Raw genomic sequence first — 24,019 nt, 5'->3', positions numbered from 1 at the left:
ATCCATACGTCTGCATACTTTCCATCTGCTCTACCAGTAAAATTGTAAAAGAAAGCTATTGCAAAAGCATCCATTTCCAGGACACTACACTAAAAGTCTTCAGTACTGTCTCATCACGAGGCGCCTGAGCCTATGACATCCAGTGTTGTTGTTGTTTAGTCATTTAGTCGTGTCCGACTCTTCGTGACCCCATGGACCAAAGCACGCCAGGCACTCCTGTCTTCCACTGCCTCCCACAGTTTGGTCAGACTCATTTTGGTAGCTTTGAGAACACTGTCCAACCATCTCGTCCTCTGTCGTCCCCTTCTCCTACTGCTTTGGAAACAGGGGCTCAGGAAACAATACAATCTTCTAACAACTGCCAACTTCCTTTGATCTGGAGTTTCCATGAAATGTGTATATATATATATTAACGTTGGATGCTACATACCATAATACACATTGGGAGTCCAGCAAGATGTTCTTGCCATTGTGTGCCTCTGCCAACCGGGTGCCTCCAGATGTTTGGATTATAGCTCCCTTCAGCCCAGTGGTTGGTGAATTGGCCTCCACAGTCACTTACGGACTCACTGTTAAGACCATGTTCATGAAAGACAATCTTACTTGGCTACCAGTGACCGCCAAAGAGGAAGAATAAGAATAGTGATTTCTAAATTCAGTAACTTTGCACACAGAATTTCAGGTAGTTGTTCTCCTATCGTTCACATGGCCAATTAGCCCATGAAGAAAACCAACGTGAACAAGAGGAATCCTTAAGAGGGCTTGAAGAATTGTGTGTGTGTGTGTGTGTGTGTGTGTGTGAAAGAAAGAAAGAAAGACTTACTTGGTGTTGTCTGAATCAATGGTATGGAAAAGCTTTTCAAGTTCTTCCTCATTAAGAGTTCCATCGGAGAAGAAGGCCTGGAATTCCTCCAAGGACAATTTCCCATCATCTGCAAGCAAACAGAAGGTATCACAAGCAAGTTAAACACACACACACATCCTAAGGAGGGAAACACATCCAATAAGACCATAAGAAGGAGCCTACTGGATCAGGCCAATGACCTAACCGGTAAAGTATCCTGTTCCAAGAGTGGCAACCCAGGTGCTAACCTGCAAGTAGGACCCAAGCACAATAGCTCTCTCCCTTCCTGTGGTTTCCAGCAACTGGTATTCAGAAGGATGCTGCCTTTGACCATGGAGGCAGAGCATTGCCTCCACAGTCCATGGAGCATAGTCTCCATTGCTGCTAGCCATTGACATTAAGTTATCTCATTGCCTTTTAAAGTCATTCAAGCTGGTAGCCATCACTGCCTCCTGATCTAATGATCTATCCATGACAACTGAGTGATCATCATCTCCTCCACCCTCCAGACCACTCCTGAATCCCATCTGGATGAAACACTAAATTAAGGGTGTGATTTTCCTAATTTGTGGGCCACTGTAAAACTCAGCATGGATAATGCATGTCTAGGACACTCAACAGTCCACTCAACATCTTCTAAAGCAAAATGAAATGCTTGCCAATTGCAATAATTCACACATTCAGCTGTGAGTCATCAAAAGACAAGATGCTGAGCAATGAGCAGATAACTGGACAGGTAACTGGACATCACATGCAATTTGATTTAATTTAAAAGTATTTCTAAACTGCTTAATATTTTTAAAAAATCTCTAAGCAGTGTACACTATAAAAAATGTCATCCATTAAAGCAAAAATACAACCTAAAATAACAAATCAATAAAAGATCCTTTACCTTTACCCTTTTTACCTTATGGAAAACAGGGACAGTCATTAGAAGATGTCAGAAGCAAACAATGGCTGCTGCTACATATATGACACAGGGAAATGGTAGTTTTGTGCAGGTAAGATTGGATTTTCATTGAGAAATCAGCATAAAAACAAAGCATTAAACTCTCTTCTACCTCACCACAGTCCCAATCCATTCAACATGCATTTCTTTATCAATGCATTAAAGATTCCCTCCCTCCCTCCCATGCAAGTAATGGGTCCTTTAGTTTTTAAAGAAAACATCATCAATAGCTATTCTAAAAACATCAGTACAGAAATATCACCAACACTTAACACTGATCATTTAAAAGCAAGTTAGGAAATGGATGGAGAAAACCCTAAAAGCCGTTTCCCGTCTGCATCAGTTCAAGATAATTTGAAAGAAATAGAACTGATCCAACCAATGCCTGTGTTTTTAAAAGTGCATTGCGAAGGCAGGCATGTGAGTGTGTGTGTGCATGCGTGTGTCTGTTCTAGTGTTGAAGCAATGATTCTTCAACATCAACTTCGTTGGACTGGTCATGTTGTGCAGGTGCCTGATGATCGTCTTCCAAAGCAACTACTCTATTCTGAACTTAAAAATGGAAAGTGTAATGCTGGTGGTCAGCAAAAGAGATTTAAAGACTGTCTTAAGGCAAATTTTTAAAAAATGTAGTATAAACACCAACAATTGGGAAACACTTGCCTGTGAGCACTCCAATTGGAGAGCAGCCTTTACCAAAGGTGTCATGGGCTTTGAAGACACTCGAACTCAGGACGAAAGGGAGAAACGTGCTAGGAGGAAGGCACGCTTGGCAAATCCAGACCGTGATCAACTCCCGCCCGGAATCCAATGTCCTCACTGTGGAAGGACGTGTGGATCCAGAATTGCCTCTGCAGTCACTTACAGCAGGCATGTCCAAAGTCTGTTTTGGGGGCCTAATCCGGCCCGCCAGTCGATTTAATCTGCCCCCCATGGCAGTATATGTCCTGGGGTAAAATCCTAAAAAAAGCTCAACTTTGGTCGGCCCTCACGCATGTTTGCTTCATCAAATCCGGCCCTCTTTGAAAAAAGTTTGGGGACCCCCTGAATTACGGACTCATTGTTAAAACTGTTTATGGAAGACCATCTTACTCAACTACGAGTGATCACCAAAGATTCATAGATTGCCTAAAAATATTTATTCATGTCAGTGTATGAGAAACATCATTTATTTAATCAGATCAAAGGCATGTTTTTCACTCAGAAAATGTTACCTTGTTTCATGCATGTTACTGACTTTGCAGAAAAACATTTAATAAACATATAAACAGTTCCTTCAGAGACCTAAGTCCGCTCATCCTTTCTTTCGTGTGGCGGCATTGACGGATGGAGGAGGCTTCACTGGGACCCCAATGAGGGAATTCAAACTGGATGTGCCCTTCCTGATTGGCGGAGGGGGCATAAGCCCCTTCCGCCTATCAGGAACCGGATCCTGGCCTGCACCCTGCTTTGGCAAATAGGGATGCAGGCTGGGGCTTGGGCTGTGCTGGGGGGTGGGGCCAATGGAGCCGACGGTGGGCTTCCCTTGGATCCACCCCTCACCCATTTAAGCAGCCAGCGCCTGAGGCTCAGCCGGTTTGTTCCTGAGCCGGGTTTTCCCTGCCCAGCCACCTAACCAAGTTTCCATGTTCCACCTGAATGCTGCCTTTAACAGTCAGCCAAAATGACTTGATAGGATTGCAGGGTGTCTCCTCAGACTGATCATTTGATGAGCAGACAGAGGGTGATAATGTCCTCTCCTCAACTAATCTTCATAAATCACCGTGTGTGTGTTCCCGGAATGTGGGTGCATTTGAGGCTGTGTGTGCGAGAATGTGAGATGACCACATTCTTCTCTCTCTCTTTTTGAACTTCCATTGTAGCTATGAAGTCCCTGGACTTTTGGGCAAGTGTGAACCTGTCTCTAAGGCACCAAATAAGAAAAGTGAGGCTAGCCTCCCCTACAAGAAAAAAACCAACCATCACTGAGAACATTGTCTCCAAACTAAGACCAGCCCAATATTAACTAACAACAATAACTACCTAAGCTGATCTCAAGTCCTTAAAAGTTTTACCCAGAAGGTTAAATCTTACCACAAAGCATCCTTCACAGCTGACAACGAAGTTTGTACTGCATGCTAAGACTGACATTGCATAAAGCTCATTTAAAACCTGTTCGTTCAAGCTATATATCTATAATAGATTTTTAAAAACGTGCACACATCACAGCATTAAGCCAGGTATTGACACAATAGAGAACCAGGACTAAGACCCGTGCAGTTTGGGAAGATAAGACCAGCCAATATCATAGAGACTTGGAAACTGCGATTAAGAGACTTAAAAAAAATCCTTTCCCCTCCCCAAACAACTGGCTGAACAGATGTAATACCCTGCTTACCCAGCCAGTACAAGTTAAGATAAGTGATGCTGAATATGGAAGTCTTTGTATGCTAGCAGCCTTATCAGGAAGGGCACAGAAATGTACGCTGGAAGTAGAGTCACATGGCTGGGCTATGGGTAGGATAAGGCAGGTAATTCTGCTCAAGATATAATTTGATGTCCAAGGGTGCTCAGATGTGCTAAGACCTGATGGCTGAATCCTATTAGTCATACACTGATTTAAGGATCAAAATGCACTTTAAAATGAGAAGTGTCAACCTGCTTGGATGGTGTGTAGCAGGGGTAGCCAACAAGGTGCCCTCTGGATGTTGCCGGACTCTCACTCTCATCGTCCCTGAACATAGGCTAGCCTAACTAGGACTGAGGTAGAACTAGAAACACCCCCCCCCCTTGATTGACTTCTCTCTTCTCTCAGTCAGGAGGGGGATACTGATATGCAATGTCTCCTTCCCCCTCCCAACCACGTGTTTAATCAGAATCTTATAAAACCCCAATGAAGCATTAAAGGTAAAGGTAAAGGTACCCCTGACCATTAGGTCTAGTCATGGACGACTCTGGGGTTGCGGCGCTCATCTCGCTCTATAGTTCAAGGGAGCCGGCGTTTGTCCACAGACAGCTTCCGGGTCATGTGGCCAGCATGACTAAGCCTAAGCATTAGGCTTCCTCAAAAATTGATTTAGGGCCAAATTCAGAGTGGGTGGTCCACAGGCAAGTCTGGATTAGGGTGGGGGGGGGGGGAGGCTGTCCGCAGCCCTCATTGAGAGTGATGCTCACTGAGAAGTTTGCAACTACCTGGTTCATTATATACCTGGTACAAACATCCATATTGCAGTGTTCTGCTGCATGATGAAGTGAGTGTCATCTCCCTAAAAGAAGCTGAAATTTCACAGCTGAACTTGGGTGGTGGTGGGGGAGACACACCAAGCGATTTCCTGATATTTTGGAAAACAACATTGATTGCTGAGCCCAATCCAAGCAACAGAGGGTGATTCATTTGGCCCTTGCACTCAGCCACTAAAGTGCCTCTTGTGCAGTGGCAGAGCTTCATGCTCTGGCACCGGGGGGGGGGGGGGCGGAGAGCAGGCGGGGGGGGGGCTGGTGTGCGTCCTGGGGGCATGGTGTGCTGCCTGTGGGGGCATGGCACCCAGTGGGGGGGGCAGCCGCGATGGCTCCCCACCAGGATCGCGCTGTCGGGGGTGGTGCTCTTGCCCTACACTTCTCTTCCTCCGCCAGTGCTCTTGTGTCTTGGGTGAGAAAAGATCAGGAAACTTTGAGGCACGAACAAGTTCATCTCTATAAAGTGATTATCTTTCTCTGCTCAACACTAAACACACACAAAGCTCCCCGTGATCTCTCTCCAGTAGACTTCAAGATCTTGCTTACGACAAAGCTTAACTAAGCACTTCAACAGGAAATTAGAATTCTCTGCCATGGAGTGTGTTCCCACTCCCAATTCTTGAATGAAGTGAGCAGTCCAATTAAACTTTTACAGAGTTATTCACAGGGGGGAAACTGTGTTGGGAGTCAGCTATGTTAATTGTCATTGGATGTACGCTTGCCCAATTATTAGAAGTAGTTGCAAAGTGCTATCTGTGACACTTATAACATGAATTCCCTGGATTGGAAACATCATCATCTGCAAATTATCTTTAGGTCTTGTTAGTGCTTTTCAAAACCACTTCTCCTTCTCAAAAACAGCCACTGCTGCGGCACTGAATTCAGTGGATTGCAGCTCATGTTAGTCCTACTCAGAGTACAGCCACTGAAATTAAGGCAGAAGCCTAACTTGGGTGTCTTAATTTGAATAGGTCTAACTCTAGGTAGGGGTTGCCAACAAGGTGGGGTGGAGGAATGGCTACCACCAGAAAGACATAGGAAGCTGCTTTATCAAACTACAAACACATCTAGCTCAGTTATTGTCTACACTAACTGTCGGTGGCTCTCAAGGGTTTCAGGTATTTTCCAGCCCTACCTGGAGATGCCGGGGAATAAACCTGGGACCTTCTCCATGCAAAGTGGATGTTCTATCATAGAGTTACAGCCCTTCAAATCTGCAGGTTAGTTACCTCCAAAATGACCTGGCTTTCGGGCCACTGTCTGAAACAAAATTGTGGCCACAAGCAGCCCACCATTATCCGTCACTGAAGGAAATCTCCCCTAGTGCTCCCACAGGAATCTTAGGGGGCCCACCACTGTAAGAGGGGTCCCATGGGGCAGCACTCTGTGAAAGGCCCCCTCAACCCTAAAGCCAGCCATACTCCACATAACACTCACAGTATGTGCAAAATTCCATGTCGGGCAAAAGAATTCTAAACTCATCTCCTCAAAGGTCTGAGCCTTTTATGTGCAGGGAATCTTTTCATGGTGGAGCATTCAACTAGGCATCTCTCTCTGCGCCACAATCCCTACAGCCACTTGCCATCTGAAGCAGGACGGTTTTGCCAGCTTTTCTACTGTTTGTGCAAATGTCATCTTTGATAGCACAGATCTTTGAATGGGAGCACCCTTCTCTCCTGGAAACCAGGCCACCGGCAGTAAGGAACTGCACCACACTTAAGCATTTGGTTGGGAGTCCTACTTCTACAGATAATTTGGGTCAAGATGAAAGATGGTTTTTCTTATCCCCCCTACCTTTGGATGCAGACAGACACTCATGAAGACATCAGAAGGCTGCAAAATTTGTAGAGAGCAAGAGAATTATGCAGGTGGGCACACAGACACCTTTCCTATCTCGCCTTCTCTCACCCTCCACAACACACACATTATAATTCAACCTCTCTATGTCAGAATTCATGAACTTGGTGGCCTCTTTGGACTACAACTTGCATCAGCCCCAAGCATCACAACTGGGGTTGATGGGACTTGTAGCCCCAAACATCTTAAGGGTACCAGATTGGTGAAGGCTAATGTATAGTGCGCTGTAAGAGCATATTAAACCACATCACCCAGAGACACCATTTCAAAGAAGCCTCGTGAATTTTTAATGCTGCTGCTCCTTCATTTTTGCTGAATGCACACTTTTCTTCCACACAATCTTTACTGTGTGTGTGTGTGTGTTAAGATATATGCATGCCTTTTATCTGCTTGCTGCAATTATTAAACTAGAGCAATGGGCTGAGCCTGTGCCAGAACAACGGACTATCAAAAAGGATAGTGACTGAAAAGTATGTGCTAGAGCTAAACACGCACGCACACACACACCCCTCAGCGGATTCCAGTATGACACAAATCCTCAATGTTTTGAGCAGACACAGCTGGGTTATCATGATGAAAATGTAACAGGTAGGGCAGCTCCCTGAGAACATAAGAGAAGCCGTGCTGGATTAGTCCAAAGGCCCTTCTAGCCTAGCATCCTATTTTCACAGTGGCCAACCAGATGCCTGTGGGAAATTAGCAAGCAGGACCTGAGCACCACTGCACTCTGCACACTTGTAATTTCTGACAGCTGGCATTCAGAGGCATACTGCCTCTGACAGTGGAGGGAGAACATGGCCACACCATGGTCAGTAGCCACGGATAGCCCTAGCCTCCATGAATGGGACCATGGCTGTCTCTTGCAGGAGTGAATTGTATAGTTCATGTGCTTGTGAAGAGAAAACCAATCAAAGAAAGCAGATGCTGGGAGCTAATGGGGCACCCCATACACAGGGAGGGAGGTGAAGAATACAGCCCACAACAACTGCTACCATTTGGACCAAATAAAACTTGGGTGAAATTGATCTGACAGAGGTCATGTCTCCCTTATCCTCCAGAATGAAGTCTGGTCAATTGAGATTCTTCCTTTCAGAGATCAAAGGGAGATTCACCTTAATACCAGATAAGAAACACAGCTTGAATTAAAGACAATGAAGATGCCTGTTAGAATTCTAAGGTATGAAAAAAAAAAAAAAAAAAGGAAATGAGTAAAACTCTCACATATGTTTCCAGGGAGTTAACAAAACTTTTTAATAGAATATGAGTTTAGCAGCAATTTTACAGCAATGACGAAAAGTTGGAATTCTACCCTGCACATGTGATGCCTCACTGAAGGTTATTCACTTTAGAGAACAGAACCCCTGGTGAGAGCAACACGTTTTCTTGAAACGCTAACCACGTTAGTCATTAAGATAGCACGCTTTACGTTCCAGGATCCAGTTTATTTTCAAAAAAGGAACTTCATTAACAACCAATGTCATATCTTTCAAAAGTCAATTTATTCACTCAAGAATGAAGCTGCCTAATTGATGAACAAAATTATTTTTAAGCACTCTATAAGCAATAAAGGGCTCTGCTTCTTGCAAAACAACGCAGCTGTAAGACGAGTGCTGCAGGCATCTGCAATTGTTCAAAAATCCTGATGAAACTTTCTAGCTATAGGTGGGCTGAACATTTGCTGGAAAAGATTTCTGGTGCAAAAGAAGAATAGCGGGTGAGAGGGATGAGAAGATTTTCCCCAACCCCTTTAAAATGTATACAGTGGTACCTTGAGTTAAGTACTTAATTCGTTCTGGAGGTCCGCTCTTAAACTGAAACTGTTCTTAACCTGAAGCACCACTTTAGCTAATAGGGCCTCCTGCTGCTGCCTCGCCGCCGGAGCACGATTTCTGTTCTCATCCTGAAGCAAAGTTCTTAACCTGAAGCACTATTTCTGGGTTAGCAGAGTCTGTAACCTGAAGCGTATATAACCTGAAGCGTATGTAACCCGAGGTACCACTGTACTCTGAATCAGCACCACTCACCCCAAGTCCCCAAAACAAGAGAAAGCACCACTGACAAGGGAAAACAAGACCAAGGAACTCCAGGTGCGCCAGGAGGTACTATAGCACAGCCTTTGCCAATCTGGCACCAGCTGAGGCTGATGGAATTTGTAGTCCAAAAAATGTGGGGGGCACCAGGTTGGCAAGGTCCACTATAGTGGTTTGTGTGCTTGGTTGAAACAGCTCTCCAAAATGCCTCCTAAAAGGATTATTCCAGAGCACACTAAGCCCTAAATAAACCTTTCTTCAAGCACCTGGAGTTCCTTCTCTCTCCTTTCCCTCGCTAGTTTTGCTCTATAAACAATTGACATTATAATATAACCAATCAGATTCTACCATGAGGCAATATCCACGAGGGCACACAAAATCACTCTGCACTAGCTTCATTTCCCTCAGTGACATCATCATGTAAATTAGAAGGAGGGAGGAAAATCTGGGAGCCAGAATCTCCAACTTGCCCTGGCAGGGCAGGTTTCCTAGAGGCTGAGAGAGCCTGCTGTCTCCTTAAAGCCAGCTGCTGGCGAGGAACACAACCAGTTGGGAGGCATGGAGGGAGACTTATCTCTGATGGCAGAGGGTCTTTGATCATGATCTCAATGCAAAGGCAAGCTCATGTGAAGCGAATTCCGTTTGACTCAAAGGAGTGTGCTTCCAATTGCACATGAATATCACTCAGTGCACTTAATGTCTTCATTTTCCTAGAAACAAATGATATTGCTGTGTGGGCTGCAAAATTTGCTTACATGAGGGGGCCAGAGACCGCCTTCTCTTCCTCCAATGTCAGATGGAGGTAGAGGCTCCCTAGACAGCGCCACCACCACTCAGGGACTGTGGGTACCCATTTGGCCACTCACCTCCCAGACAGGACAAGGTGCACAGCACAGCCACGCAACAGTTGTACTGCCACTGTGTGCTTCTTTCTGCTTGCTGCCTCACCCTTGGTGCACCCACCCCCACTATGCTGAGGCAGCTGGTGCACTGGACTCTCAGAGGTGCAAGGAGACGCAGGTGCCCAGCAGCATCCTGAGGAATTTAGTGGTACCTGCTGGAGCCCAACACGGCTGAGGGCAAGAGTGAGGACTGCTGGGCCGGCTGGACAATCCTCAGGAGAGCTTCCAACTATGCAGTTCTATAAGTCTATGACCAGCATGGTGTAGTTGTTAAGAGCGGTGGACTTGTAATCTGGTAAACTGGGTTCGCCTCTCCGCTCCTCCACATGCAGCTGCTGGGCGACCTTGGGCCAGTCACACTTCTCTGAAGTCTCTCAGCCTCACTCACCTCACAGAGTGTTTGTTGTGGGGGAGGAAGGGAAAGGAGATTGTTAGCAGCCTTGAGACTCCTTCGGGTAGTGATAAAGCGGGATATCAAGTCCAAACTCCTCCTCCTCCTCCTCTTTCTCCTCCTCCTCTTCTTCTAGTGAAAGATGTGTGTCATATAACTTGACCCCAAAAGATGTGTGTCCTGATTTTCCTCTGTGACATACTGGAGGGTATGCACTCTCAGCCTTGCTGATGTAGTCCAAAGCAGAGCAGTATGTTTGGCACCAGCTTTGCTGCAGGAGTTGCTGGAAGGAGGCGTACAAGGTGCCATACAACTGTCTTAGGGACTACAATCCAGATTTGTGTAGGGTCTACTCCTTAGTCATTTCTTCTCCCAAAGATGTCCTGCAAGGTGGTAAAGTATGTGTCTCGTATGCAGAAAGTCTCAGGTTCAATGCAACATCTCCAGCTGAAAGGATCAGGTAGCAGGATGGTGGAAAAAGACCCCTATCTAAGAGCCACTGCTAGTCAGAGTCAACAGAGATCTGCCTGTATCAGAGATGGGGATCATGTGGTCTTCCAGATGTTGCTAGACTAGAGCTTCTGCCAGCCCTGACAGCCCCCTGTCTGAGGCTGATGGGAGCTGGAGTCCACCCCTAAAGAACTGGAGAGCCACAGGTTCTCAACCCCAGGCTTACATCTTACAAGAAACAAACACTAGACTGCTCCAATTCCACAGAGGCCAAATGCTGCAAGAACAGACAATTTATGCTACTCATCACCATCATCAAATCTTAACATACTATTGATTATTTACTAACAAATCATCTAAACTGGTGCAACATGGCTTCCCATTTCCCCTTTGGTCTAGGAGCTAAAGTTGATTCAGCAGGTGTCATAGGGGCCACCAGGAAAGGATGTAAATAATTCTGGAATTAAAAGTCCCCTGGCTCCAGATTTCTGCTGAAAGACATTATCACACTCTCAATAAATACCACTGAAAACAAATTATGAAAAACTCACACTACATAAAAAGCAGAGAGAAACCCACAAATGCAGAAATCTGCATTTAGTGTTGAGGGACTTTGTTCAAGTTATTATATCTGACTCTCTGTCTTTCTTCCTGGCTTTTAATAGAGAATACCTTTCAAAATGGAAGGAAACTGTGTCAATTAGGCAGCAATTTACCCTGTGACAAATGATGTAGCCAGCCACTAATGAGGAACTCACAGACGGACTTTGCTGTTCAAAAAACACTCCCTTCTTTTCTTCCCTTTCCCCAAATGACCTATTAAATGCCAGGTTCCTCATCTGAACGTGATAAATAGATTATCAAAGCCAAGTGTCCCTTTTCAGTGTTAAAGCCACACAAATAGGAGATCATTGCACCCACCCCACAATCTGGTAAGCTTCCTTCTGCTATCATGTCAATTAAACCACTTTTGCAATTGTTATTCCATATCTCATGGATTTCTCATTTTCTAGTAGAATGGCAAAGTCTTAAAACTTGCTCCACTGCCCAGTTCTTGGTAAAATGCCCTTTGGGCCAAAACTGGGAGTTTTGATGACACAAAATTATGTACCATCAGCTCTATTATGCTTATCCATGTGACACATTTTGTATTCTCACATTATTTTCTTTTTCTTTAAAATTTTTAGACCACATTGTCTTCCCTAGAAGAAACGGGAGTCGATGTGATGCACAATGGTTCAGTCAAATCTCATAAAAAACAATAGAACAGTGTTAAAACTGCCATAGTCAAAGCCACATAGGGCAGCCAAGTACCAACAGATCAATCAGCCAGCTAGTTAAAATGTTCTCCTTTATTTTCTTAGAATAGGAATGGGTGACCTTTGCTATTAGACTACAACTTCCATCGTCCCTGACTGTTAGCCATGCTGGCTGGGGCTGATGGGAGTTGTGGTAAAACAGGTTGTCAAGTTGGGAGTCGGAAGCAAGTCAGCAATACTCACAAGTTGTCAAGGAAGTTAATTCTTTATTCAAAGAAACAAAACAGCCAGTCTATGACACTGGAGTCCTATAGCTTCTAAATGGCCACCAGTTCCCCTTCATTTACAATGCAGTCATTTAAACCCAGCTATCCAAACTCTGCTATAATCTTAGTGAGTGATTTTAATGCCCACATTGGCAAGAGTAATGCAGCTGCTGCTGTTTGAATTAAAGGAGGATTATTGTGTCCCCACCCCACCCCCCAAAAATTCCACAGGTACTCATATTGATCTTTTCTGGCCTTTTAGACCTTTGACTGACAAAACATTGTTTGAACTGACTTTTGAAACTTTAAATAGCACACATCCTAGATCTTTGCTATACTAAATCACGTTCAAGAATCCTCTTTGCAGTACTGAGGCTGAATCTACACATACATTAAAAAAACCCCTGTAAAATGCTTTTTTTAAAAAACAAAACAAAAACCCAAATGTTTAAAATATGGAATTTGCCAGTAGCTCGCCAGCACCATATACCATTTGTATAATGCACTCAAAACACACTTAAAACATATTTGCAGCTGTATCGTTGAGTCCCGAGACTACAAAACCCACTATGCAGTGAGTAAAATATGAATATACAAAAGCATTTAGAATTTCAACATGAAGCCAGCAATTGCTAATATTAGAGGTATGGCAGTGAAAATGGATCTGCCAAAATCTGAAAATTCAGATTGATGTCCCATCAAAACCTTTTCTTCTGAGAGAGGAAAACTGAATTCAAAACAAAATTGCTCTGGAAGTGGCACATCTCTAGTTTAATGCTGCAGTTTATGGCTATGTGCTCAACTCTGTCCCTCCCCAACTAGCTTTTTCCTCAGTTCAATATTTTACCCCAAATGTTATTGCTAGTTATCATTTACTTATATTTCAGCACATTTATAGCCCATTTTTCTATATGGAAGTCAGCACACAAATTACTTCTAACAAGGTGTAAAACAAAATTTATGAAAAATCAGTTTGACAGGTTGGTTACTGCTCTTAATGTTAGGCTGAAGTCCATGTGCGTACCACCACATAACACCATTTGCCTAGAAATAATTCTTAATGAATTCAGTAGGACATTTCAAAGTAGACGTGATTAGGATTACATAGTTAGGGCCTAAATTGCAGTGGGAATGCTCTCTCTCCCACCCCACAGTTGTATTCTCTTGGAAATAAGGGGTGGGGCTGGGGGGAGTCTATCAGTAGTAAGTGAGACCAGAGCTGGCAGTGGGAAGAACTAGAAGCTCTTTGCCACTAGGGATGGAGAAATTTTATTCAGTTCTAATTCCTACTTTCCAAAATTTCATGTGGACCAAAAACACAAGTACCCTTCAAAGTGAATTTTGCACTTCTCTTAATTTTGCATCAAAGTTCTCCAGCCAAGTAGTCTGTACTAAAATACATATACTGGGGAAGATAGCATATCCAAGTGCATTATATTAGGGGAACTTGCTTTGCACAAACATGTATATTGAGTACAAAAATATATACATAAGTAGAATCTAATAGACATATAAAGTTCTAATTAAAGTTTACAAAATTGATGTAGCTCAGAGCTTTTTTATTTTATTTTTTAAATGGACCAATATTTTAGTTGTAGCACATCTGTGAAAAATATATCACACTGTCCCCAGGCAACATATGTGTATTCTGAAAAGATCAGAATATCAAACTAGAGGGGGGAAGGAAACCAGATGTACAGTTATTCCTGGAGAAGTGCCTAGCTGTGGGTAGCTGCAACTTTTATCTCATGTTCACTGGCAGATGAGAGATTAAAGATGCTATAAAACATAGCAGCACTTTAGATCTGAACATTAAAAAACAAATGCTCTGGAAGACAGAAATGTGCAATTTTTGTCAAGCAGAATAGCCATGGAAACACAGCGGTCCGCAAAATTTCGCACCAGCATGCATGGGGGATATCTACAGTCACATCTGTAAGGGAAACAGAGTTGTTATCTAGTCTGGGGGTGGAATCCAGTTTGTTAATATGGATGCTTCTGATGCCATTAGCCAAACTGCAAGGCAAGCAAGACTCCTTAGGAACTCTTCCCACGCAATACTGATGTGACTTCCTGGTAGAAAGTTGTGTATGCCACACTCAGAGTCAACTCCTTCCATTTTGAAATCCAAGGCATAACATTTAACACTCTTAAACTAATTGGCAAAATCCACCGGAAAGGAAGACTGCATTTCAAGTGAGCTTCATGAATTTCTGAGGTTCATATTCAGAGCTGAGAAACTATGGCCTTCGATGACACCTGTAGTATGAAATGGGCCAGCAACCAAAACATCCTGGGAGCTTCTCAGCTGCACTTCTACTAGACCCTTTCAGATTACTCAGTCATTTAATCATTTATGATTCTCACCAGGGCAGTTCTTATTCAATAGTAGCAGAGAAATAGATGAGTTCAAAGAGGCCATTTTAAACCAACCAATCAAAAACTGGACTACAGGAAGTGGCCTTATGCAGAGTCAGATCATTGGTTCATCTAGCTCAGTAGTGGGCCTACATTAGGCATGGCAAACCTGTTGCCCTTCAGATAAGGTTGGACTCCAACTCCCATCATCCTGAGCTTGAATCTAAAAATTCTTGAGGGTCACTGGTCTTCCATCTCTGGTCTACACTGGCTCACTGGGCTCTCCAGGACTTTTGACAGGGATCTTCCCCAGCCCTATCTGGAGGGACAGAACTCCCAGGGACAGAACCTGAGACCAGATCATGTCCTTTACCATTGAGCCATAGTCCTTCCCTACCAAAAATCACAGTACCTTTCTGTTTTTAGCCAGCCCCAAAGAAATAATGTGCCTGTTTTGTCTTGTTGTTTTTGTTTTTTAACTACATAGGCAGTGACCAACATCTATGTGGCGAGTTACTCATATGCATAATTATACTGCCTGGTATATATGTATTAATTGATTTGCATGAACAATGGGAAAATAGGCTTCAATACACCCCCATTTGGAAATTCTACCTATAATGAGTAATTAAGAATACCGAACTTGTACAAATACTGTAATTAGAAATCTGCATGCAAGACTGGAAGGGGGGCGCTTATGTGGGGTGACTCTACTACTTCCTCTCTGACTCATAGCTAAGCAAAGAACATGCCCTTTGGATTCTCACTTGCATGAAGCAATTGCCAGATGTTGCCTTCCATGTCAAGGAAACAAGTGGCAAGAAGCAAAGCTGAAGTTGGGCTGCCATATGGTTCTAAGGTGCATTTCATTTGTATCCAGATTTAGTTGTGATGTGTCACAAGTGATACCGGTCCTCTGCAGGACTTTAGCTATGGCATTAAAGGGGCGAAAAAACACTATTTTGGGTCAACCATGCTTGAGAGCTGGCATGTTGGTAAATTGGCCAGTCAGATATGGTCTACCAGGTTCTTATTATTGGATCACAGACAAATATTCCATGAAGTCAAAAGCAACCTTATCCATGTAGTAGCCCACCTTTTTGTTGCATCATAGGGATTACACAAGAGCAAGGGAAGGAAGGAGGCCTCTTTGTTCTCCAGCCCTTCCAGAAATAAGCATCATACACTTCGCATTTAGGAGCCACCACTCCCTGGCCTGAAACTAAGGTTGGACGAATCTTTTCAGTTTTTCTCAGTTCTTCAAACTTTGCCATTTTGAGTTCAATTTTTGCATCAGTTTGTATTTTTCCTTTAAAAAAAGCCTCATGAAAATACATATACATTTTCATAGAGTTGTCACACAGATGATCCCAAGGAACCAGGGACTACCTAATGAACTAGACACTGCACAACAGATTTTGGTCCATGATAACAGAACTGAGGGTAAATGACACAGAGAGATGGTGAACCTTTTCACAAGCCCTACAAAAAAGGGGTTCAGGTTGACCATGCTGAAAACATTCCTGAAATACAGTTACTACTTCTGGCGGAGACCTTATTGTAATTTTATTTTCATGGGCTATTTTAGTGTTCAATCTTATTGTTTCCAGTCCCAAGCACTCTAAAAGTCAAACAATTAATAATCTCTGAAGGGCAAGCAACCTGTTTTGTTTGATTATCCGTTGTTGCACCAGTTTAGAGAAGAACTCTATATTCTTGTATTATTTCCATCCTTGGAGTCACCAACTTTATTTCATGGGCTGGTAATAACATTCCTGTGATCTTAAATGAGAAAGCAGCTCCATAAATGTTTTATGTTGCCCTTTGCACACTGCAGTAGCCCAACGACAGCAAGGTCAGTTAGGCGATATCCAATTAAGCATGTCAGATGTGTGCAGCGCTCCTTTCCCACCACCTGAGAAAGAGATTTCTTTAATAAGTCCTCTTTCTCTGACTGAATGGTTTTTCAAGGCCTCTGAGAAGGAGTGGGGATATGGGGGCACTGATGCTCCCTCTTCCTCCTGGCCTCTGCAAATCACACCAAGGCCATTAAATTCCCCAGCCACAACAATGTCTCATTCATTTCCCTCACACCTGATCTCTCTAATGAGAATTTGCAAAGAAAAGGCACACTCTCGGCCCACAGTGAAGAAGAGCTGACTGCTTCTGGTTAGCACTGAAGATCACACCTTAATTGGTATACTTCAAAGCAAGCCAGGAGTGTTTGAAAAACACGGCCTTCTGGATCAAAATAGCTGGGTTTCAATGGAGCTCCTGCCCCTTCTGTTTTTCCATCTAGTTCTGCCATGGAGCCTCAGAGATTGAATTGTCATCGTCTCTTCTTCTGTGAGGTTTCAAATGCCAGCCATAGGAAGGATCCATCAGATTCCCCCCTCCCCCTCTTTTTAATGGGGCATTTACAGGAGACAATTATGGTATGTTGAAATCCCAAACATTAATATGACCAGGCCTGAGCAGTATTCAAATTGTGTGGTTCATTTGAATTCTCTCCTAGAGGACGCTCATTAATTTTATTATTTGTTGCAAAATTAGTGTATTTAGCCTACATCGGGTTGGCATGGAACAGCCAGGCTCAAAACTGGGTTCAGAAAATCAAGCTCCAACCAACCAACCAACCAACCAAAATTGAAAACTAGGTTATGTTCCCAGATATGCTGAATCCCAATGCATCCTGATGTCATGAACTGGCAGGACACCAAGGAAGGGAAAGAGAATGAGGGGTGTAGTCACAGCTGGTACAAAATGGGACAAGCTGGAGATGGGGGAAGGAGAGGTTGGGGACTTAGGAGGTGCTCACAGGACATCAGAGGATGTCAAAGGAGCAGCTGACAGCTCACAGGAGCCAGGGGAAGGGAACACATCACCAGAAGCAGAGGTGCCCACATCTCCGCTGACACTGCAGGCTCTGAAGCATCAGGAACAGTGCACTCTAGGAGACTGAGGCAGGCAAGGGAACACAGCCCAGCTCAATAGTTGACCAGGTGGAGATCATGGGGCTCCTTAGGTCTAGGAAGAGGTTTGTGCAGCTGGGTGAGGCTCAGGGCAGGGGCAGATCACACACCTTATCAAGTGGAAAGACACAGTTGCTCAGCTGGAGCAAATCAAGATACATCAATCAAGATTGGAAGGGATAAAAGGGAAGCAAGCCAGAGGCACTGTATCTGCTTAACTTTCAACACTGATGGACCATGGCTTGGCTTCTTCAGGAGCTCCACTAGACTGTGATTTCAGGACTGACCCAGGCTTTCGGATCCTGGATCTTCTGCAGAGGCGGGAAGCTGGCCTTACTGTTTGACTTCAGACTTTGCTCACTGTATAGGATCTGGACCAATATTTGACCTTTTAGATTGTCTGACTACAGTGCCCTTGGGACTGTGTGCATCAGTGGGACTTACCTCCAGGTATGCCCAGCTTCATGACATCTGATCATGACATCAGGGGCACAATGGAGACCAGATCCAACCTGCACTTCAAAAAACTTCCAACTTTTTTATTCATTTGTTAAAGATATTCACAACCCACCCATCACCATAAGATCCCAATACAGAAGAAGACATCTTTCTCCCTCTCACATAGTGGAGGCTGATCCATTAGGAAGAATGGGGCACTATTTGTCATGAGTCCCTTAGAGATGCCCCAGAGATGGTGGTCAGATGAGGAGAAGAAATGAGCAGAGCTAGGAGAATTGGAGGAGACTGACACAGGGGAAGGTCCTAGTACATTATCTGTATCTGAACTGTGGCTCCCACAGTTGTGTGTTAAGGGACATGTCACACTCAAGGATGTTTTTGTGCCCCATTGAGTCTACTTATTCCTAGGTAAGGATGTCTAGGATTACAGTATAAAGGACACAACAAAGGGTCCTGCAGGGTGAAGGAAAGGGGGTGTCTTCTATGTCTGTGACAGATTGTGAGACATAATGCCTGGACACTGTTGAGAAGGGAAGACTAGCATAGCCTGGCAATGCCACTCTATGGCTTGCTGCTCCTTTGAACTAGTTAAATGCATCCCTAACTTTTTAAATAGAAAGTACACGAACATTGGCAGTATAATCAGTGAGAAAAGCATCAAATCACATACAGCAAGATCACAGACCCAGGAGGCATTAAGCTTTCATCTAGCTATCCGTTACTACAAAAGAGGACTCTAGCAATTTCTCTTCCTTCAGGGACTGAGATGCCTACAATCATGAGGGAGTAAATGCAAAAGGTTGACAACAACTATCCTTAGGGAAGACAGAAGCACGAAGCAACACTTTGAAATGGTCTTTCCACCCGTCTCATACAGAAGTCTTTTTTGTGTGTATTGCGCATGAAGGAAAAGTCAAGAGGTGTCACAGCTGCTGCAACTGAATTAAGCTGATGCCTAAAGTGGAACTGTGAAACTAGATGCATGAACATTTCAAATGGATTTCTAAAATGTGAAGATCGGATCTGAGGCTGAAATTTTATCCTATCACCGGCACTGGAACCTTGCAATCTAAATGTGATTTCAAAATCCAAAATGTGACTGCTATGAGCTGTGAAATAAACAGGGTAGAGATTGGGTAGAGAGGAGGGCAGGGAGAGTCAGTAGCAGGCAGATCCAAGTCACCCTAGGCTTGACTCTATCTTCTGCCTCCCTGTTGAATTCTACAAGAGGAAACACTGAGGCTACTAAGGGCTTGTCCACACTTCCATTTACCTCTCCACTTTCCTCCAGGGAAACCCCACTCTCTGCTGCTGAATCAAAACAAATTGAAATCAGATTTTCAGCTGATTGCCATTTGTTCCAATTCAGTGGTAAAGAGTGTATTTTCCAGGAGAAAGTTGCAGGGCAAATGCAAAACTGCTTGGAAGCATGGGAGAAGTGGAAAACCATTTGGACTCATACTTTCTAGGCATGAGGCAAGTGTGGATGAGCCCTAGGGAAGAGGAAGCTGACATAATCTGACACCCTCCCCCCGGCAGGTTGTAATAATAATAATAATAATAAATTTTATTTATATCCCGCCCTCCCCAGCCAAAGCAGGGCTCAGGGCGGCTAACAACAATAAAACAGTACAAACAACACTTTAAAATCATTCATTATAAAATTAATTAATTAATTCAAGCCACTGGCAACCATTGGGCCAGAGCTCTGCAAAGATTGCCAATGGAGGGAGTCAGGCTGTGCCCTGGCCAAAGGCCTGGTGGAACAGTTCTGTCTTGCAGGCCCTGCGGAAAGATGTTAAGTCCCGCAGGGCCCTGGTCTCTTGTGACAGAGTGTTCCACCAGATCAGAGCCACGGCCGAAAAAGCCCTGGCTCTAGTTGAGGCCAGCCTAACTTCTCTGTGGCCTGGGACCTTCAAGATGTTTTTATTTGAAGACCGTAAGTTTCTCTGTGGGGCATACCAGGAGAGGCGGTCCCGTAGGTACGAGGGTCCTAGGCCGTATAGGGCTTTAAAGGTTAAAACCAGCACCTTAAACCTGATCCTGTACTCCACCGGGAGCCAGTGCAGCTGGTATAGCATCGGGTGAATGTGATCTCGCAGCGAAGACCCCGTAAGGAGTCTCGCTGCAGCATTCTGCACCCGCTGGAGTTTCTGGGTCAGTCTCAAGGGCAGCCCCACGTAGAGCGAGTTACAATAATCCAGTCTGGAGGTGACCGTCGCGTGGATCACAGTGGCTAGGTCAGGGCGAGAGAGGTAAGGAGCCAACTGCTTAGCTTGGCGGAGATGGAGAAATGCTGCCTTTGTTGTAGCTGCAATCTGCGCCTCCATGGAAAGGGAGGTGTCAAAGATTACACCCAAACTCTTAACGGACGGTGCTGGCACTAATTGCGCCCCCGCAAGAGATGGGAGTTGCCCCCCCAATCCCATATCGTCCCGCCCCAGCCACAGGACCTCTGTCTTCGAAGGATTTAACTTCAACCGGCTCCCACGTAGCCATCCAGCCACAGCTTCCAGACATCTGGTCAGTGTGTCTGGGGCCGAGTCAGGATGGCCATCCATCAACAGATAGAGTTGGGTGTCATCAGCATGCTGATGGCAACCCAGCCCAAAACTCCGGACAAGCTGGGCGAGGGGGCGCATAAAGATGTTGAAAAGCATCGGGGAGAGTATCGCACCCTGAGGTACTCCACACACCAAGGAGTGGCGCGATGACAATTCCCCCCTAAGCGCCACCCTCTGTCCCCGACCAGAGAGAAACGAGCGCAGCCATTGAAGGGCTGTGCCCTGAATCCCCACGTCGGCAAGGCGGTGGTCCAGAAGTTCGTGATCGACCATGTCAAAAGCTGCTGACAGATCTAGAAGAATCAGCAGCCCCGACCCACCTCGATCCAGCTGTCTACGAAGATCATCTGTTAGGGCAACCAGAGCCGTCTCGGTCCCATGACCAGTGCGGAAGCCGGACTGGAATGGGTCGAGAGCCGATGTTTCATCCAGAAACCCACCAAGCTGTTCAGCAACCGCTCTCTCAATCACCTTACCCAGGAACGGAAGATTCGAAACTGGGCGGTAATTGGATAGATCTAAAGGATCTAATGATGTTTTCTTTAAGAGCGGGCGCACCACTGCCTCCTTAAATTCTCCTGGGAATGTCCCCGTGCCAAGGGACAAATTGATGATATCCCCCAGGAGGGCCCGCACCTCGTCTGGACACGCTCTAATCAGCCAAGACGGGCACGGGTCGAGAGGACAGGTGGTGGGCTTTCCAGCTCGGAGGAGTCTGTCCACATCGGCTGGGGATATCCGGTTGAAGTGGTCCAATACTGGACCCGAGGACAGTCGAGGGGCCTCCAGTTCCTTTATTGTATCCAAATTGGCAGGGAGGTCATGGCGGAGCAACAAGACCTTCTCCGTAAAAAGGCAGGTAGGTGGGAGTTGGCTGAAGACAGACCGAGGTTGGCGGGCCAATGCCTCACTACCACTACCAGCCCCCTCTGCAAATATATTTTAAACTACTTTTTTTGGGGGGGGTTCGTTTTATGAAACAGCTATCAAATGCTGATGCCTGATGCTCTCAGATACTGATCTATGTGTATCCACAGCTACACTTCTGATACGCTCAGAAATTGTGCCTCGCTGTCAAAAACAGATGCTGAAGACAAGCTGTTGACTGAATAATCAAGGTACGTTCACTCAGTTCAGATGATGTTTGCCATCAAATTCTGTGGAGGTAAATCTGGGCGTCTGGTTAACTTGTTTCAGCTCTAGCAGGAAGTTAGATAATTGTAAAGAATCATAGACTTGTGGGATGTAGAGAGTTACAACATAGGAAAAGAAGAATGTAAGAAGAGCCCTGCTGGACCAGAACAAAGCTCTATCCACAGTGGCTGACCAGATGTTTATGGGAAGCTCCATATCAGGACCTATGAGCCATAGCACTCTGCCTATTTGATTCCCAGCAACTGGTATTCAGAGGATCACTGCCTTTGACACTGATGGTAGGCATAGGTGGTGGCTAGAAGTCCAACCTAAGCCCAGTCTTGATAGACAAGATTCTCCACAAGCCTGCTCCTCGTACCCCTTCCCCAAACTAGACAAAACCATTTTGCTTGTTTTGTGCCCCCAAGCAGGGGTCCTGTGCAAACAGGGTTGACTTAACAGCCCATGGAATGCTTTGCTTTACTTTCAAGGGGCTCAGACTCGTTTGTGCAGCAAGCATGTTGGTATTTTTCTTTCTGACTCTTATGAAACTCTGTAAAGATCTGAATGCATGCCAAAATCTGTTCCTTAAATATCAGAGGATACCACCTCTGCCATTTTCATAGTGACTAAAAGGCAAGGAGTTGGAAGCGGATATGGTTTCCTTGACTAACAACTTGATGTCCTTTTCTGCCTTCATCATAAGAAAGTTTTTCAGATTTCATGGTATAGATGAAGGATGATTCACCAGTGTTACTCTACTTGCGTGGGCAATTCTCAAGTTGTCCCCCCCCCCCAAAGCAGGAATAATTGTGAAAAAATTATTTCTTAACTGTTGATTTGCTTAGCCACAATAAGATGTAGAAAACCTTGAGAAGAAATAAAACTTGAAATGCCAAGCAGAAGAGGACTTAGGGCTCACCCACCCTTCCGTTTGCCCTGCTGCTTTCCCAAGGGGAAAGTTATGCTTTAGTGCTGAATCAGAACAAATTGCAATGGAATTTTCTGTGGATTGCCGTTTGTTCCAATTTTGAGCTAAAGAGCAGGTTTTCTAGGGGAAAGTGGCAGGATAAAGGCAAAACCTCTTGGACCCATGCTTTCTAAGAAGAGTGGACGAGCCCTTAGTAGGGAGTAGTTATGGATGTATTTTTAAAATTCAGATTCCAGCTAGGAATGCTTCTGAAATCCCCTCATCCACAGTTTCTCCCTGAATCTTGCTTCCAAACAACAATGTATAAGGAATTGTCTCTTGTTTCTTGTGATGTTTCTGAATTTTGTACAGAGAGTTGCCATCAACAAGACCAGTGTGTTTAAATGAAATGCAGATACTGTTGGAGGGAGCTGTAGTAGCTATTCTGCTTCTAACTAAAATGGGTATATATGATACCTAGATGCAAAATCTGGCTTAAAGACATGATAGGCTAAGGTTCCTGTCCATATGGCTCTTCTGCTTCCAGGATGGCTAGGTGAGCTTGTGATCTGGCCCACAATCTTGCCCATGGATCCACATTCCAGTTTTCATTCTGAAATGTTAGGTCCTTGCAAATGGGCGCATATTTTAAAATGTAGCTGCTTCCAGGAAAAGTCTGCTTAATGACAGATCTAATGAAAAATTAATATCCTTAAATTCTAATCATGCCATATTCTGAACGTACGTCTATAAAATTAGATATGTAATTAGACACTGGTGCCTGCTGGTTTATTTTTAAACTTGGATATGCTAGACTCTCTGAGGATGATTTTCCTTTCTGGTGATCAAGTAGAATGATAGACAGCAGATGAGAGCAGTAAGTAGGAAGGTATAAGAAAAAGGGGAAAGTGGATGGGACAAGGATATGCAAGAGGCAGAAGCACACAACAGCCCTTAGATAGTAATACTGATTAGCAAAACTAAATATGGTTAGTACTATAGTGTAATGTGACTCGTGCAACTTATATTATGTTGCTTCTGTTGAGAAGGCACAAGGAAGGTGCTTGCAAAGGAGCACCCTGCATGATTGGATCATCCGATCAACAGGTGTTGAGTGGAAAATTCAATCATGTCAGGTGCTGCTTCATGGGGCAGGGCCTTGGGCAAGGAGGGAGGGACAGGGGTTGCATGGCAAGAAGGAGAGGCTGGATAGAAATCTGATTATTATCTGAAGCATCCACTAACCCCACCTTTCCCTAAGAAGACATAGCCAGCCTGGTAGGACCCTTTACTCTTCTCTGAGGCCTCCTCCTCTTCCTCCCTCCCACCTGACATCTGCCTCGCCTTCCTGGGTGGGATTAAGAGCTTGCACAAAAGAACATGAGAAGAGCCTGCTGAATCAGACCAATGACCCATCCTGTTCTCAGTGGCCAAGCAAATGCCTGTGGGACCTCAGCA

The 24,019-nt window shown here is 44.6% G+C and overlaps 1 protein-coding gene across 1 annotated transcript in view; it reads right to left on the bottom strand.

Annotated features, from left to right (window-relative positions):
* The window catches only part of NECAB2 (N-terminal EF-hand calcium binding protein 2), a 143,974-nt gene that overhangs the window by 94,960 nt on the left and 24,995 nt on the right, over window positions 1–24,019 (bottom strand). Inside the window, exon 3 of the mRNA XM_083452718.1 lies at window positions 824–932. Coding sequence (XP_083308844.1) covers window positions 824–932 — 109 coding nt within the window. The remainder of the gene's footprint in view (window positions 1–823; window positions 933–24,019) is intronic.

The sequence above is a fragment of the Podarcis tiliguerta genome (genome assembly GCF_965153285.1).
Source record: "Podarcis tiliguerta genome assembly, chromosome: 8".
Lineage (NCBI taxonomy): Eukaryota > Metazoa > Chordata > Lepidosauria > Squamata > Lacertidae > Podarcis > Podarcis tiliguerta.
The sequence above is the reverse complement of the archived record's forward strand: the minus strand, read 5'-3'. Positions and strand labels throughout refer to the sequence as shown.